An 18,663-nucleotide genomic window follows, 5' to 3' on the forward strand; every position below is an offset into this window, starting at 1 on the left:
GTAATTGTCCCACTGTACTCAGCACTGGTGAGGATTCAGCTGGACTACTCTGTCCAGTTCTGGGCACCACACGTTAGGAAAGATGTGGACAAATTGGAGAGAGTCCAGAGGAGAGCAACAAAAATGATACAAAATTCAGAAACCCTGATCTCTGAGGATACACTAATAAAACTGGGCATGTTAAATCCTGAGAAAAGAAGACTAAGAAGGACCTGGTAATCTTCAAATACATAAAGGGCTGTTATAAAGAGGACTGTGACAAATTGTTCTCAATGTCCACTAAATATAGGAAAAGAAGTAATGGACTTAATCTGCAGCAAGGGAGAGTTAGCTTAGATATTAGGAAATACTTTCTAATGATAAGGGTAGTTAAGATCTAGAATAGACTTCTAAGGGAGGTTGTGGAATCATCATCACTGGAGATTTTTAAGAATAGGTTTGACTAACACCTGTCAGGGTGGTCCTGCCTCAGTGCAGGGAACTAGATTTGATGATTTCTCAAGGTCCCTTCCAGACGTACATTTCTGTGATTCTGTGATCAATATATACCTTTACCTATAATATTCAGGTTGATTCTCCTGTCCTGCCTTTTATAGGACACTAGTGTAAATGGTAAAATATCTTCAAACCAGCCAAAAAACCCTGAAATAAATAAATGGTGACCTTGCTTTAAAATGTTTTACAATATTTAATTTTTTTAATCACTGTATTTATTATATAAAATAAATGAGAAAACTAATCTTTATTCTAATTTTAAATGTCCCATTAGCAGTCTCATTTCAGTTATATCAATATTTTACCATACATATCACTAATGAGATTCAAGTTCTGATAGTGAATCAAACCAGTCTGACACCCTCAGAATTCTCAAATGAGAGTCATTTTGTTACCTCTTTTCAGTTCATTCCCTTTACAGTTTGAAGTGGACTTTTGGCAAATGTGCGCTTAGAAACTAATATAATTTGTGGATAATATATGTCATTTTTAAAAATATATAGTAAGTTAGCTATATATGAAAATGTACCATCTTGAACACTGGAGACTGTAATTCACTGTTTAGCCATAGAACATACAACAACTGGACATGCTTTCCAAGGTGTTTTCAACATGTCTGATTCCTTTTCTGGAATGACCCTTACCCCATAGATGAGATAGAATAGTTGAATTTTCAACCTCAATCACTCCTTGAGCTCTCTGCGGAGACTGCCAGAAAGGTAGTGCCTATTGTGATGGTAGTTTGAGCATTTTAGTTAGAATAATAGCAACTCTCTAATTCAGAGGACAGATCAAAATGTTTATAAGTTTTATCTTTAACCAAGAGGCACAATGTTCAAAGACCTGGTCAGATCCACTCTTATGGACATAGGAAGTGCCAGGTTCACGGAGTACTTATGAGGGATCAGATTTGATGGAGCTCATACGCAACACCATACTGTACAACCAAGGCACTGAATCAGGCCTTTGGAATGGATCCATTTATATTCTATTTTAATATGGTATCAGCTCTGTCATCTAAAATCATCCAGTCCCACATTAGGAATATGAATATGGACAAAAAGTATAGCCTGCAGAGATGACTAACTTTTACATAGTCTATACCATGCCTTATTAGAGAGATTGTCTTGAGGATCTCCAACCTTCCCATTTGCCATTTAACAGACCTCCTGTAAACATACAACAAATGTAGCAAATACAACAACTGTTTACATGGAAAACGTAATAATTGGAAAGAATTTAGGATTGTGTGCTGTCTTTAATGCAATAAGTGTTATGCTGTTTTTGGAAAAAGGAAATCACAACATCATTTTAATTTTCATTTTTCTCCCTCTAACAAAGGTTCTGTTCCTACCTCCCACACTACTCCTCTGTGCATTCTTTCCAGTCACCTGGTTCCAATGTCCCCTTGGAATACGCTACCCAGTCACCTGATCTTCTTCTACCACTGACTTGTTCCTGTCTCTGCAGCTCTCCATGACGTTTATTGATATAAATAAATAAAAAAAGGTCTTTCCCAGGTCACTTTGTTCATAATACTGATATAGTCTCATGCAAAATTGAAAGGGTTCATTAAGAGAAAAAAGAACTAATCTCAAACTGTGTAACTAAAAGCTACAATAAAGATTAAGGAATTCTAATTTACACATTAAAGGAATTTAAATAAAAAGCAAATCAGTGCTTCAGTAATAGCTCTTAAACTATAATACCCAAATATAGTGACAGTCACCTGTCTAACCATAATATTTCAAAAGGTTTATAACTTCTGTTGCAAGGGATAGATTTCTGTGGCTGATTTGTACAGATTTGGCAGCATCTTAATGGTGGGAAGTGTGTGTTTGTGTGCGTGTGTGTAAGTAATTATTGTTCAATTATAAGTATATAAATGCACAGCACTGATACCTATAACATGTCCCCTAACTCACAGACAAATACACTAACTTCAAATTCATAATTGCTCATGGAATGTTTGCAGAAGGTTAAAATAGAATTTTGAACCTTCTTTCCTTATTTTATATTAAAATAAATAAAGTTGATTTTAAATGCTTAGCAGCTGCTTTTATCTATTCATTTTAACTAATCAAAACTTAATTGTAAGATTTCAGAACTCCCTATTAAACTTTCAAAATAAAATAATGGAAAGGTTGAAAATGTCTGGCTTTCATCAGTTTCCTAAGGTGGGGGTGAGTGAATCTATTACACCTTTTAAATTGCGATTTGTCTAATTCCCTGCACTTCGTATTCAATTCTCCCTTAGCTTTCTCTCCACCTCCTTCTTTGAGTCATTATCTCCATCCTCTTTTTTTTAATATTAATTCCTCCTCTCTCACCCTTGCATTCTCCTTCATTTTTTATCTCCCGTCTCCTTCATTTTTCTGTTCCTTTCCCCACACACACCCCCCTTAAACATATTTGTTACTGGTACCTAGTAAAATATCTTCCAAATAACTAAAGGTTCTGAGAAATAGGGAGAGGAGTAGATCAAGAAGAAGGAAGAAACCATGGAGCGTTGCTGCTGGTTTGCAATTCATTTCCATCTCCAGCTCTAGATTTTGTTGGGTTTGATATAGCTGCAGAATCACATTAAACTCATTGTCCTGAGTGTATTTCAAACTCATTCCTCTCTGCTTTTTCTCTAATTAGATTTCTCTTTCCTCTCTTACTGCAGGAACTTTCTACTTGAGTTAACAGTACAAATGGTTAACTGTAGAAATGTGCTCTCTTTTAACTTGGGTAAGAATGAAAAAACAGCCAGAGTCTCACTCTTCTGCTGTCTACTCCAGGCACATTATTTCAGATGACTTGTACTCTTTAAGCAATAACAGTGTTTTTAACTGTGCAACAGATGTTTTGTAGTGCCACAGATTGGTATTGGGTGTACACATGACCATACCATGGTCTACTTGGCAATTTAATTCTTCTAGAAGGGGAACTAGGGACACAAAGTATAGCATCCGATGAAGTGAGTTGTAGCTCACAAAAGCTTATGCTCAGATAAATTTGTTAGTCTCTAAGGTGCCACAAGTACTCCTTTTCTTTTTGCGAATACACACTAACACGGCTGCTACTCTGAAAAGTATGGCCTGCATGTCTCTTTGTTCACTTTCCTTGTTGACATTTTTCATTGTAACCTTCAGAGCTCCTTGTTCTTTTCCCATAGATCACTAATTTATTCCTCACAGGCAGTTTCTGCAAATTGCTCCAAAATCTGGATTTACACAAGCTGAAGGAAGTAGGCAAAAAACTCCAAACACTAATATTAACAATAATTCAGAAGAAGTACCACAAAACTGAATCAAAAAATGCAAAACACAGGTCACTTTGCAGTAGTAACAGCCTATCTGAATACCAATCAAAACATTGCAGTGAAAATCAGAGTGGGGAAGAGAAGGGAAAAAAAATCTGATCACAGAAGGACAAGAATAATTGCCAAGAGCCTTTGAACACAAAAAGGTACATGAGCATCTGCACACACATTGCACATATATGCCTAAATCCAGACACAAACTATCAGGAGGATATGCCTTTCCATTTTAAAAATTTGTTTTAATAACCCCTAATAATTTAAATACCAACACTGGGGAGACAATTGCATAAACTTTTGGGGAGCCTAGATTGCTTGGTAGTTGTTTTGTGCTGTACATATATCAGAAAAATAGATATTATGTATCCAACATTATTCCTCTCTTTCATGCTGAAAAGTTGCAGAGAGATTGAGATGGAGGAACATCTGTTAAAATTATCCTTAGCTTTATCATAATTTATTTAGCACCCAAAATGTCAAAAGGGAATGCAGAAAGGCAAGTCGTCATTTAAAACAGTTTGGTACTGCTATTTGGTACTGGTATTTCACCATAGGAATGTAAGAACAGCCATACTGGGTGAGACCAATGGTCCTTCTAGCCCAGGATCCTGTCTTCCGACAGTGGCCAATGCCAAATGCTTCAGAGTTAATGAATAGAACAGGGCAATTATCACGTGACCCATTCCCTGTGGTCCAGTCCCAGCATCTGGAAATCAGAGGGGTAGGGACACCAAGAGCATGGGGTTGCATACCTGATCATCTTCATTAATAGCCATTGATGGCTATGGAGAAAGTCCAGAGAAGAGCAACAAAAATGATTAAAGGTCTAGAAAACATGACCTATGAGGAAGATTGAAAAAATTGGGTTTGTTTAGTCTGGACAAGAGAAAACTGAGGGGAGACATAATAGTTTCAAGTACATAAAAGGTTTTTACAAGGAGGAGGGAGAAAAATTGTTCTCTTTAACCTCTGAGGATAGGACAAGAAGCAGTGGGCTTAAACTGCAGTAAGGACAGTTTAGGTTGGCCATTAGGAAAAACTTCCTCACTGTCAGGGTCGTTAAGTACTGGAATAAATTGCCTAGGGAGGTTGTGGAATCTCCATCATTGGAGATTTTTAGGAGCAGGTTAGACAAACACTTCTCAGGGATGTTCTAGAAAATACTTAGTACTGCATTGAGAGCAGGAGACTGGACTTGAAGACCTCTCAAGGTCCCTTCCAGCCCTATGGTTCTATGATTTAAAGGACATGGTAATATCTAGGATTATTTTGTCTGGAATTTATGGTAGAAGAGTTAAAGGGGATTTGACCAAGGTGTTTAGTATTATGAAGGATCCAGTCTAGCCCCTCCCTGTACTATGCAATTCAAACTTGATTTGAAACTCCTAGTTTGTCTGGCCAGACCATAAAGCCCCATGATATATGCAGCCTCCTGAGGAATGCATTCTAGAATCAGTTCTGCTCCCTGGTGGCTACACTATATTCCACACCCTTAGGCCTTAAAGCTAACTACCTCCTCACTCACTCTTATATGGTCTCCATGGGATATGCCCAATCCAAGGGATGAAAAGAGGTCAGGGATAAGGAAGAAGGATGAATGTATATACTGAAATGTGTCTCCTTGTGCTCCTTTTTCTTCTTTCAATTCCAATGTTGTTTAGGTATGATTAGTCCTTACAATACACTAATAGTTTACATTATACACACTTTAGTAAGTCCCCTCCCATTCCTTTCTCTTCTTTCAAAAAAGTTTTTACTTTTCATATCTCTACAAAATGAATGAGTAGATGAAGAGTGTTAAGGGAAAGCACTAAACTCTTCCCCCTATTAGTGCCGTTAACTGAGGGAGAGGGAATGAGCTTTGAAAATGAATACAATTAAAAATCACTCACTTTGTGCAAAAGACTTAGCCTTTCTCTGGACTGCGGTTGGGATAATTTCATTTCATTTCAATATAATGGCTGTTATATTTTTTAAAAATAGTATTTTACCCAGTCAGTATGCTCAGCCTAGGGTACCGCTGCTGGGAGCACAAATCTCACATACTGTGTTTGCATTTTAATAAAGATTAGTCATGAAATTATCCAACAATTCCATGTTTATGCATTGTAACATAAAAATCAACACATCCTTTGCCTCAAGCCCTAAATTTATGCCCTCAGGTGTAAGGAAGGAATTGTTGTTTTCCATTTACAGCACTACAGGTGTGGCTGAGTGCATTAACTTATATGTGTGAGTTCCAGCTTTCTTCAGGAGCAAGTGTTGGTCACTGCTGGAGGTGAAATACTAGACTATATGGACCAAAGAATGGCCTGATTTGGTACAGCAAATTCTGTGATCCCATATATGTAGGCTATGTATTGCCCAAAGGGAGAATGCATTCACAACTCAAGAATTTCTGATACCTTCACTCGAGCTCAGTTGCACCCCATTCTTCGAGTAGTCTAATTAACTTCAAATAGAACAACTCACAAAATCAAGCACTACTCAGTGTAAGAGTATCAGAATCTAGCCTTTAGGTATTACACCTATATTTTCCTCTCTTTGTAAAGACAATTTACTCTGTTTCAAAGTACATATTTTCTAAGATCAGAGATCAAATTGTTCTAAACTGCTTCTGACCTCAAAGGAAGCGGTTATTTTTGGTCAATTTTTTTCTCACTTTTTTTTTTAAAGATAGACATAAAAATTGGCCTAACAACTTTTTCAGAGTCCATATAAACCCTTTCAGAGGCAGCTTCACCTGTGTCATTCTTTAACGGTTTTAGTCTGTTTAGTACTCCCTAAAGTGACTTATGTTCAGGGCACTCCTTGCATTGTATAGTGAAAGACAAAGATAATTTCTGAAACTGTTAAACTTCTGAGTATACAATGTTTGGTAACGTTCATCCTGTTTTGAATAGCTAAGTAGTCCAACTGATATATCCCATTAAAAAAAACATGCTACAGTATAAAAGTACTTCCCTTTTCCTTGTTTATTATTCTAACCATTATATTTAATTTTCTCAGCCAATAGCACAGGATATGTATATAGTAATTGATTCATAAACCATTAAAGGCTATGAAGGAAAAACTCCCACTGACTTCAATGGGCTTTGGATCAGGCCCATAATGCCTAGCACATTACTACACTTTAGAAATAATGCATAATAATATTATTTAACTTGCACTACCTCTACTTGTTTCTTTTCATTTAATAAAAACAAAAATGTAGATCAATCATGAACTTAGGCAAAATCGTTAAAGACTGACCCAAAATCATGGTTTGCAATGAACACAAAACTTTTAAAATGCTAAGGAGAATTTGCATGGTTTCTTAAGTTAATTTTTAATTATTTACTTTGTTTCCAGGGGCAACAAAGTAAATGATGATTAATACAAACTTCCTTCTTTGTCAACTCAGATATCCTCTCACCTGATGTAAACATCAGCAAAAAAACATAAAAATAAAAAAAATCACACACACAAAACACACAAAAAAAGGAGCACAACAGCAGAAAAAGTGACTGTAGATTATATTAATGTATGAGTTTGCTTTAACATGTATATTGATTTCATTTTAATGTAAAACTATATTTAGACAATGTGAACTAATAAACTCTCACTGCTGCTGTCATAAATATAAAGGGAAAGGTAATCACCCTTCTGTATACAGTGCTATAAAATCCCTCCTGGCCAGAGGCAACATCCTGTTACCTGTGAAGGGTTAAGAAGCTCAGCTAACCTGGCTGGCACCTGACCCAAAGGAACAATAAGGGGACAAGATACTTTGAAATCTTGGGGGAAGGAAGGCTTTTGTTTTGTGCTCTTTGTCTTTTGTGTTCTCTCTTGTGACTAAGAGAGGCCAGACAGAAATCACCTTCTCCAACCCATCCTAATCCAAGTCTGCAATATTGCAACCTGTATAGGTAAGCCAGGCAAGGCGGATTAGTTTATCTTTTGTTTTATGTGAATTTTCCCTGTGTTGAGAGGGAGATTTAGTCCTGTTTTCTGTAACTTTAAGGTTTTGCCCAAAGGGGAATCCTCTGTGTTTTGAATCTGAATACCCTGTAAAGTATTTTCCATCCTGATTTTACAGAGATGATTTTTACCTTTCTTCTTCTTTTTTTTTTAAATAAAATCCTTCTTTTAAGAACCTGATTGATTTTTCCATTGTTCCAAGGTCCAGGGGTTTGGGTCTTTGATGATTTTGTAACAAATTGGTTAGGATATTATTCTCAAGCCTCCCCAGAAAAGGGGGAGTGTAGGGCTTGGGGGGGGGGGTATTTTGGGGGAAGATGTCTCCAAGTGGTCTCTTTCCCTGTTCTTTGTTTAAAACGCTTGGTGGTGGCAGCATACAGTTCAAGGACAAGGTAAAGTTTGTACCTTGGGGAAGTTTTTAACCTAAGCTGGTAAGAATAAGCTTAGGGGGTATTTCATGCGGGTCCCCACATCTGTACCCTAGAGTTCAGAGTGGGGAAAGAATCCTGACAGCTGCTAAGACTGCAGATATCAATTGTCTAAAAGCTTATTATACACTACTAAATAAAAATTACAGAAGTGTCTGAGGCCTAACTAAAGTAAATCACAGAATTAACCAATAATCTTTCACATCTTCGATAAAGATATGATCTTCATGTCATTAGACATTACAAGGGAAAGTAATTTGCATGCAGTGACCTTATTATTGCCCCAAGATTCATATTAGAAATATATATTAATGATCCCAAACCACCTTGTTATGTAAAAAGCAAATTAATTTCCAGGGGTCTCAAAATAAAATACTGTTAGTTGTACAGTAGACCCAGTGCATTAATCTGGTAGGAGGCAAAATGCAAATATACTGAGCCAATAATTGTGATGCTGGCTACAGCAATTACTGCAGGCTTGTGTCAATGATAGTAGTAAGGCTCAAGGGATGTGGAGGCTGTATGACTTCATAACTGTTGAATGGATGGCCCTGGTCGTCCAAAGAGCTCAATGAGAGTGAGCCTATATGGAGCCCAATTTATTTGAATAGGGCTCTGGGCAAGCGCAAGGTCTGCTCCCATGGAACAATTTGCAGGCATGGGCCTACACTGAGACTTATATGAAGGTCAGTGTAACTCAGGAACCACTTAGTGCCAACTGGTATAGAATTTTACAGGTAACCCTTGGATCACCTACATGCACAATAATTCGCCCCAGGGTGGCATGTAAGGTCTCTACCAAGAGCCAAGAGCCCACTGGTCATCATAATCATTGTAAAATGTATGAATAGATAATATTTAAGAAGTTATGCCTCTATACTGGAAATGATGTTCTTAAAGCCTTGAAGTTAAAGACAGATCACCAGGAAGTGACATGCCTCTGACAGGTTCCGTTCAGCCAGGGTGGGAGGAGGGTAACAGATGCTTATATCACTTACTGGTCATTGTGTATTGTGTGTCTCACAATCTAAGTCTGTTTTCATATGGAGTTACTAGCTAAGCAAGATGGCAAAAATCAATAAGAGATCATGAAATCTACGGGAAGAAACACACAGCAGGAGGGTGTACGGTTTATGAATAAATACCAAAGGATTGTGTTGATATCTCTGGGGTTGCAAAGAGACTTATAGGATTGTGCACCTAGGGGACAAGCTGGCAGCATCTTTGTCTCATGAAAAATAGGAATAAAGCTAGACTTGGCTGAAAAATGCTGGAAGGACTGTTAGGTGAGGTGGACTCTTTGGTCCATAAGACATGTAAGTACATAGTTAAATAAGTCTATGATCTAGAACACGGGTTATGATTTTTTTCTCTATGTAACCATTTTTTCCAATATTTCTACTTGCTATCATTTGAATCGCTCTCCTTTATTAAATAAATTGTTGCTTGTTTTCACTATAAACATATCTAAGTGCTGTGTGTTTAGCTGAGCAAAGATCTGAGATGGAACTGGTAATCTGGAGTGCACGGTTTCTTTGGGAGCAGCGAAACTGTGAGTGTCCAGTGGAACAGGGGCTGGACACTTCAGAGAGATGTGCGGAAGGCTGGAACATGCCTATCACTAACCTGTGGAGAGGTGGGGCTTGGGCAAGCTGAGAGGGCAGTGCTTCTGGTACTCACGGCTGATGGAGTCGTGGAGCTGACCCACAGCAGACATAGACAAGAACACTCAGACAAAGGGCAGGTTGCAGTGAAGTGCCTCACAGCTTTGGGTAGCCCTGAGAAGCACCACAGCCAGATCTTCATGTAGTGTAAATTGTTTTATCCCCACTGGCTTCAGGGCATCATTTGAAAATCCGAGGCTAACTGTATTGTCATGAAATATAGAAATATCATTCTAGATATTAGAGAGAAATTTCCAATGGGGGCAGGTATTTTTGTTTTGACTGGATTTTCTTCCCTTGGGTCTTTGTACTCTTTGTGCTACAGGTGAGCTTGCAAGTGTCTGTTACATCACATCTTGCAAGACATTTACACAATCACACATGCATAGCCCATGCAATATTTGAGTTATCTCCAGGCAATTTTTATTTGTCTCTACACTGATGATCTGACTGAGTGTCCAGTTGCTGACACTCTCTTACTAAAAATAATGATAATACTGTTGTAAGACAGAAGTTTTTTAAAAAGCAAAAGATGATTTTGTAGCTTGTACGTTGCTATAGGTCACCTACATTTACACATCATGAATCACACAAGCATGTTTTCATACATATTCAGAGATATTTTAATCATCTTCATGTTTGTTTATACTCATGCAAAAAGTTTTTTTAAAAAAAACACATACATCATATCATGTGCTCACCTAGAGTCTGTGCAGCACCTGTCACAATGGGGCCCTGGTGCTACTGGCATACAAACAAATATTATATATGGAAGGTGCAGGGTACAGCTCAAAAAGTTTTCTTACTGTTTTATTGGTAGGTAACATATTACTTGTTTAAAACAAGTATTAACTATTCGTATATACTAACGGGGAATATCACATTACTAGAAGCAGTAGTATCTTATTTATCTGTAAAAAAAAGTTAAACTACAACCAATTTACAGTACAATCTATCAATACAAGCCATCAAAGAGGCTGTTATTATTCTGACTTTTATAATAGGTGGCTGCATAATCAAGTATAATAAATAAAGAGAAACTCTCTCTCAGGGACTTGGATTTTACTGGCTGATAGACCAGGGTACGCAGCCACAATTAGCATAGGTTTCACTGTATTTAGGTGATATTATTTTAATAAATGATTTGAATTTTGGGGAAATATATTGAATAAATTATTACAGAACTGAATATTCATGTTTCACAAGTTTTTCTAATAAAACATTTGTGAACAGTTTCCCCATCTCTAACAGTCTGATCATGATTCATAGATTCCAAGGCCAGAATGGACCTTCTGTATCACACGGAGCAAAGAACTGCCCCTAAATAATGCTTAGAGCATACATTTTATACAGACATCCAATCTTGATTTAAAAGTTGACAGTAATGGCAAGTTCATTGTGACCCTTGCAAAATTGTTTTGATGGTTAATTATTCGCACTGTTGAAAATTAACACCTGGTTTTCAATCTGTATTTGTCTAGCTTCAATTTCCAGCCACTGGATTGTGTTATACCTTTCTCTGCTAGAGTCAAAGCCCACTGTTAAATATTTGTTCTCCTTGTATGTATGGCTAATTACTCTCACTTAAAAATGTATGCTATATTTCCAGTCTGATATAGGTGTCATCTCTACAGGAGCAGGATAATGATCCTGAGGAAGGACTGTGTTGTGGTGAAGGCACTGGACTGGGAGTTAGGACACCTCAATTCTATTCTAGACAGTGCTACGCATTTCCTGTGTGATTCTGAGTAAGTCATTTAATTGCTCTGTGCCACAGCTCCAAAATTGAGATAATACTTCATCTGTCTGTTAAGAATGTAAGTTCTTTAATGTAGGGATTGTCTCTTACTATTTTTATCGCAGTGCCTACTACAATAGTTGGGGTTCCAGCAGCATAATAATAGTACTCTCTACTTCTGTTGGATGCTGATTGCCATCAATCTTTGCTAAGTTAAATGGAGTTTGTGTGTGCTTAGCACTGACACTATCTAGTCCCCAGACTTTAACTACATATGCATGAACACCTTCGCTACTTATGGAAAAAGACATTAAGGGGAAAATATATAATCACATTTTAAATAAGTTATACAAAATCAAAAAGATGTATAATGTTCTTTAGAAAAGCTGATGAAGAAACAAAATGATATTATAATGCAATAAGTTGCTTTAAATTGAAATTGTATTTATGGAGTGTTTATCTCTTGTATGCCTCTCTAAGGATTCCACAGAAGCTTGTCTACTCTCACATTCTGGTGTTAGCAAGTGACATCAAAAAATCACAGCACTTTCAAGTCAGAGTGAATGCTATAGGCTCTTAACTCTGAAGGAAAAAAAAAGAGAGAACATTACAGTACTGTGCATTTAATTGAAATCAATTGCCAATCAAGAGGCATGATAAACAGTAATTAAAAAGAGTAGCTGGCTGCTATGAAAATTTTCATATATTATTTTCATACAGTCAAAATCCAGAATCTGAGGCCATGGCTCCAAAACAGACATCCCATAGAAACTCAGTGGTACAGGAAACCTTTTACAGTGATCCAGTGTTGTTCTACCTGTGAGGCATCCAGATGAATTTATGTCTGTTATACATACTTGCCTTCTAAAGGAAAATCTATGGCACTTTTATAGCCAGTAGTAACAAGTACATTTGTTCCTGCTGCTTTATCTGTTGCTCTCATACTTTAAACTGTTTTAATAGTCATTTTATGTAAAAATCTAAAATGGATCTCTAGAAAACTTGACAGATAGTGTTTTGAAGGTTAATATCAGGTATCTGCTGTGAATCCTACATTAGCAGTCTCTACAGCTTCCAGAGACAACTTACCTTTGTCTTTTTAAATATTCAGGTACACTTATCCCCAGCTATACTCAAAAGAAACCAGTAAAGTATTAATTTACTCAATCTCAAAAGTTGTCTGAAATGCAACTTTTGCATGAACTGCAAGCTCAGAAATGACACTTTTTTATTTGACTATACTTTTCACTTTCAATTATACATTTCATGTGTTCTCTCTCAAATGCACTCTTTCAGTAGATACTTCCCCCTGCTGGGAAAAGATCAAATTGCAGGGTGCAAGAAATATGCCCCTTTGAGCAATAAGGAATTTAGATTCATCATCTGCAAATTAGTATACCAGCTGTAAAAACTATTGTGATTGTTTCTGCAGCAGCAAGATAGGTATTATAAGTATATTAAATGTGTGTCATTATACACACTGGACTTCCCATTATCAGACAGAAGCACTCTATGAAAATCTAGATTCAGTAACTTTATTCTCAGTCAGTAAACCATGTATTTAATAAGACAATATGAAGGCTGCTGACCTAAGAATTGTTTTAAGTTCTAGCATAAAAAGTTCTAAATGCTTATGAATTTGCTTAAAGACATATGGAACTTTGGAAAATTATTCACTTTCCTAGATTTTAGGGTAGTTTACATTTGTGATGTAATATTTTAATAAGCTCATTACAGGTTTCTTTGTCTTAGTTTCATTTCAGATTTGGATACAGAATCTTGATTTATGCTTCATTGTCACTACTTCTCTTTTACATTTGTATCCAATTTAGACCATCTTTTAAAGAATCAACAATATACACAAGAAAAAGCAATAGAGAGCATGAGGAGAGTTTAACTGATTGTACTACTTCTGTTCTTGAAGTCCTGTACAATAAGGACTGTAGTCAATAACTAACTACATAGTGTAGTAAGAATGTTAAAGTTTTAAAGTCTTCCTAATTAAGTAATTTAGCTGTCTTGAAATGCAGAAAATGTAGTTATATCACAAGCACTGATGATATAATGAAGACCAATTTGTGTCAAGACAATACTTTAGATCACAGTACAAACCTAAGAGAAATGCATCAAGTCCTTAGTGAAATGATGTCATGAAATTGATATGCCATACAAAACAGAAAAGTCAACTGACAAAATGCTGCATTATAGATATAGTAGTGGATTTAGCTGTTATCATATAAACCGAAACATGATACTTAAACATGGAAAACAAGATGTAAGGAGTTTAATGAGAACCTAGCATCTGTCTTTGTGTAAACAAAATCAGGAACCATATAAAAGTCCTACCTAAAGAACCTATCCAATTGCAATACCCTCATTTGCTCAGTGAAATAAATCATTTTAATTACAAATCATTAAAAGACAGGCATTTCCAGTACTGAAAAATAAAATATACACCTTCATATATACAAATACAATTCTCAAAGCTGAAATTTGCCATATTAATGTTATAAGTTACTCCATACAATGGCTAGCAGGAGCTATTCGTGAACAAGCCTGAAAAAACTATTGCTAATAGAGCCGGGGGACAACATGCATCTCCCTATATAATAAATGTTCTCTGCCTTACTACAACAAACATATAAAACACAATCCATACTTTGCAAAGCAACTGGTCGTTGGTTATGTCCATGTACAGTAGACACAAGAGAGGGAATAACATCTTCCACAGTGTTTCATGGTCAGCGATGAAATTCTGGTTTCCTTTCTAGTGTTCAATATTTCTACAGAAACCTCTGAGTGACGAGCTTAAAGAGCAACTCTGCACTTGAGAAAGGCTGCAGAAATACAGACTATAGTTCCTATACACACACTCTCTCACTATCAATGTGCTGATCACAATTTACTTTAAATGCCCCCCACCCCCCATCTTTCCCACTTCAGAAGTGGGCATTTCTGTGAACGCTGCACTCTCTTGCTCATGTCACTGCCTGCGATGGCTAAGCCGATTAGTCATTCCTCATCCCGATAGCAAGTCTCAAGAATCTTTGCTGGTATGTCTCCCATCTGAGAGGTTTGGTCCCTCAAAAAAAAAAAAAAAAGGGGGTGCGGTGGGGGGGTTGCCATCTGCATGCCTGTTCCAGGGCGCGGAATGCCTTGGCTGAGTCCAAGGCGAGGCGCAGGATTCCGGTTGCTTGTACATGGCAGCACACGTCCCCTGGCTAAGAACACAGCAAGGCAGCGTGAAAGAGGCGAGACACACGCCAGGAGGAGCGAAGTCTTACCTTCAGCCAGGAGGCGCATTGCATGAACAAAGGACGGGTCCAGGCTGTCCTTCTCTGCCATCAGCTCGGGCAAATATTTCTCCTGCTCCATACTATCGCTGCTGCTGCTGCTCTGCACTTGGGACCGTCTGCCTGCCCTAGGTGCTGCTCGGATGCAGTGGCGTGGTGGCTTGGCCGGCTGCTTATTGTTGCCTAATTCCCTCCCCCCGCTCTGTGCACCTGGGCTCTCTCCGCTCCGCCGGCACGGAGCTGGCCTGAACTCCACCGGGGTGCCCTGCCCTGCCCTGCCCTGCGCTGCCCCTCACAGCCACCGCGCGCTCCGTGCGTGCCTCTGCTCCTTCCACTGAGGTACAGCCTGGTCCCCGCGGCCTTAACTAGAGAGGCGGGAAGAAGGGCCCCCCCCCCCGCCTACCTCCCCACCCCGCTCATTGGTGGCTGCGCGCTGGAGGGCGGAGACCCGCAAGGCGGCGGTGCGCGGCTGCTGGCTCCGGCCCCCGCTGCCGGGGCTGCGGGCGAGGTGCGCAGGCTGCGCTCGCTGGCCAAGGTGCTGAAGCAGCGGGGAGGACGGAGCAGCCTGGGCCAGGAGCTGGGGCAGCAGCACCCAGAAGGCGGGGCGGCGGCGGCGGCGGGGGGAGGAAGGGGGAGCGTGCGACGCTTCCTGAGGCTCCCTCACACCCGCAGGGCGACATAGGACGATTCCCAGGGTCGCACTGAAGCCCTGGGTAGACCCTGCCCTCCGCGGGCTCGGCTCTGGGGAGGTGTCCAAGCGGGGGGGCGGGGAAAGGATTTACAGCAGCAAAAGCGCTCCCTGCCCTTTAGTCCCACACTCGCGCATCTCCCCGCGCCGAGTCACAGGAGGGACGGGGAAGTTTGACTGAGCCCAGCCGCCCTCTTCTCCCAGGAACTTTTTGCGGGTGCCAAGGGGATGCGGCACCTGGCCCAGCTGGGCTTAGTTAGCCCAGAGCCCAGGAAGGGGCTGGGCGCAGCTCCGTTACCGAGGGAAAAGAAGACGGCTCGGGGAGCTGTTACCTGGGCGAGAGCAACTCCCCTGAGACTGCGAGCGGCGTGTCAGGAGCAGGGCGCGCGCGGCTGCTTAAACAGGGCAAAAACCGCGGCGTCCCGGGGCTCGTGAGCACAGCGGGAGGGACAACGCTCCGGGGATACCCCGCGGCGCACAGGGAAAGAAGGGGAAGGCGACGCTTCCCTGACAGCGGCCCCTAAAGCTCCCGCCTTCGAGAATGAAAGCGGCTCTGCGATTAAAGTGGCTGCAGCAAGAGTAAATAAAACGGAATGTATTGTCATTAGAGCTGAACATTAAGTAAACAGTGACTAGAGTTTATAGTAATTCACCCCCTCCAAAAAATTATTCGTAAACAAAACATGTTAATACATGGACAAAGATCCCCGGGGCAATTTGAACACGAATTAAATTGCAAAAAACGACATTTTCTCAACACTCCTGTGTCTGCTTTTGCTCAGCGTCTAGGTGTAGCTCTCTTTACTTTTGACTTAAAATATTCTAATTGTATCAGTCAAATGACCAAACACCCTGGGTGTACTAATCCTGTTGTGGAGTGAGAGAAAGAGGAAGCAAATGTAAAAGTATGGACTGTAAATCTGTCAGCATATTCCAACGGGTCCTGGAGCCATTATAACCACCATGACCGAGAAACTTGAGCTATGATGGCATCTATACCGCAAGAAAAATGCAAATAGCGTTTCCACACCTTCCCTGCTATGTGTTCATAGTTGAGGGATTACACTTATTTACAAGAATATATTCAAAATGTCTCTCTGGCTCATGTGTTATTGTTTCGAGATTCTTCTTGAAAATTTTGAATTTATAGAGTTTGATTCAAAACACTTACAAAACAGGTCATTCATTGATAATAGGACTGTGTCAACCAGGGTGAGTGATCCAATCAGACTATTTCAGATTGAAAAAAGAAGGAGGGGGGAAGAGAAGATGAGTTCTTCTCTTTTTAATAAATAAAAATAAATAAATAATAACAACAACAGCTTAGAACTAGATTGTTTGTGCCCCTTGCTTCTGTTGGTCACTATATACCCCCAAAAGTAGTCTTTGATTAGTTTATAGACTTATGGAAGATGGCATTACGGGGTTAATGCTTTATCTAAGAATGTCACACAGTATGTATAGCGATAAGGACTTAAATGGCTTAGAACAGGGCTAGTCAATAAATAGGTGGGCCACAGGTCAAATCCATACCACCAGGTGCTTTTGAATTCATCCTGCATTTATTATCGTTGTTATTTGTTGTTCTTTTTTGGTGTCTGAACGTTGACTATACCTTCCTAAAAATAATTGATGACCCCTGGCTTAGACCTACCCTACTAAGAGACCATCTTTCTCCTCATGACACATTGCCACCTTTACATTCATTGGAAAAGCTCAAGCTGGATTCTTCTGATTCAAGAAAGAGAAAGAGGGGTGGTATCAGAGGGCCTTCAGTGCTAACCTATGTCCTCCCCACTCTGAAATAGCCCTGGTCTTTTAGCCTTTAGGACACACTGCAGGAGTGACGTAGGCAGTGGGCTGCTGCAGAGGGTAAGTTTTGTTGGGAGTTTGATCTGTAATGTAGAGGAGTTGTGTTCTGCTGGCTGTTCAATTTTACTTGTTCCATGTAATTTATGGAAGGGCACCTAAAGCCTTGATGAGATTACTCTTTGAACTTTTATACCACTCTAAAGTGACCTCAGCCAGTAAGAGCTTAAATCACATTAACTTTCAATGATACTTAAACTGCTAAGTCACTAAGAGGCTTCTGAAAATTTTACTTTAAATCTCATTTTAAAAAAATATTTCATGAAAGTCTGTCAGACATGACATACAGATTTCAGATGACATTTTAATCATGAGGTGACTGCTTTGCTAGTTAGGAGCTTGGATGTTTGCTATATCCACTAAAAATCAAAAAATATATTCTACATTTGTTTGGTTTGTTGTTTCAGATTAAGCAACGTGTTTCTGTGTTTTAATAAGTCTAATAAAGAAGAGATCACAGCAGACCTCTGAAAGAAGCAGAGGCTCTAAAAGATCAGCAGCAATAGTTTAATACTTTGAACACCAGTGCATGGATTTACTATCCCCTTACACTCTTGTATTGATAAGAGAGTATGTTAAACAACCATCCTTACTGGTGAAAGCTTTATGATTACCTATAAGTGGCAAAAATGTAAAAAAAAAATCTAATTAAATCATAAAAAGTGTCCACCTGCCCTCATGGTTTTTTTGGGGGGGAGGGGATGGGGGAGCTGTAAGGAGGGGGAGTCAGTATTAAAATTATAAATTCTTCTTAGATATGTAAAAAAGGGTTTTCTACTTGCAGTTTAATATCAAGAAACTGTATAAAAGGGGAATCATTTGAACGATTACAACCAGAGATAAACATTCTCCACTTACTCTTAGCAAGAAGCATTACTCCAAAGTAAAACTGTGACGACACTGATTGATCCTTGGCACACCTACCCCTGTACTCAGTTTCCTGCCCCCGGGCTTTAATTCTTGAACTCAAAGGACAGCATAGGTGTGTATAGGTCTGCATGTCTCCAAAGCTTCTGGTTACGTATTTTAAAAATTAGAATTAAAGTTCCAGAAGTCCACTAATAATATATAGCCGCATTAGCTACCTAATTAGATTGTCATTAGAAATAAAAGAGTTTTTAATCGATGGCCTCCATTTCTGGGTGTCAAGTTTTAGGGCCAAAATGTACACTCACATGTATCTGAGAAAATATACAGTCCTAGTTGTGCAGACAAGTTGTGTGC

At 39.2% G+C, this 18,663-nt stretch overlaps 1 protein-coding gene across 4 annotated transcripts in view; it reads right to left on the reverse strand.

Moving 5' to 3' along the window:
* The window catches only part of KHDRBS2 (KH RNA binding domain containing, signal transduction associated 2), a 621,327-nt gene extending 606,048 nt beyond the window's left edge, over nt 1-15,279 (reverse strand). For 3 of the 4 annotated variants that reach the window (XR_006289433.1, XR_006289434.1, XM_037894265.2), the window contains exon 1: nt 14,874-15,226. Coding sequence is in view for 2 of the 4 variants with exons in the window: in XM_037894265.2 (XP_037750193.1) it covers nt 14,874-14,964 (91 nt within the window). In the remaining 2 variants the exon portion in view is untranslated. Of the gene's footprint in view, nt 1-14,873 lie in introns of all 4 variants that reach the window. The other variant, XM_007059891.4, reaches the window with a different exon arrangement.
* Nucleotides 15,280-18,663: the final 3,384 nt, after the last annotated feature.

Source organism: Chelonia mydas, chromosome 3 (genome assembly GCF_015237465.2).
Source record: "Chelonia mydas isolate rCheMyd1 chromosome 3, rCheMyd1.pri.v2, whole genome shotgun sequence".
NCBI lineage: Eukaryota > Metazoa > Chordata > Testudines > Cheloniidae > Chelonia > Chelonia mydas.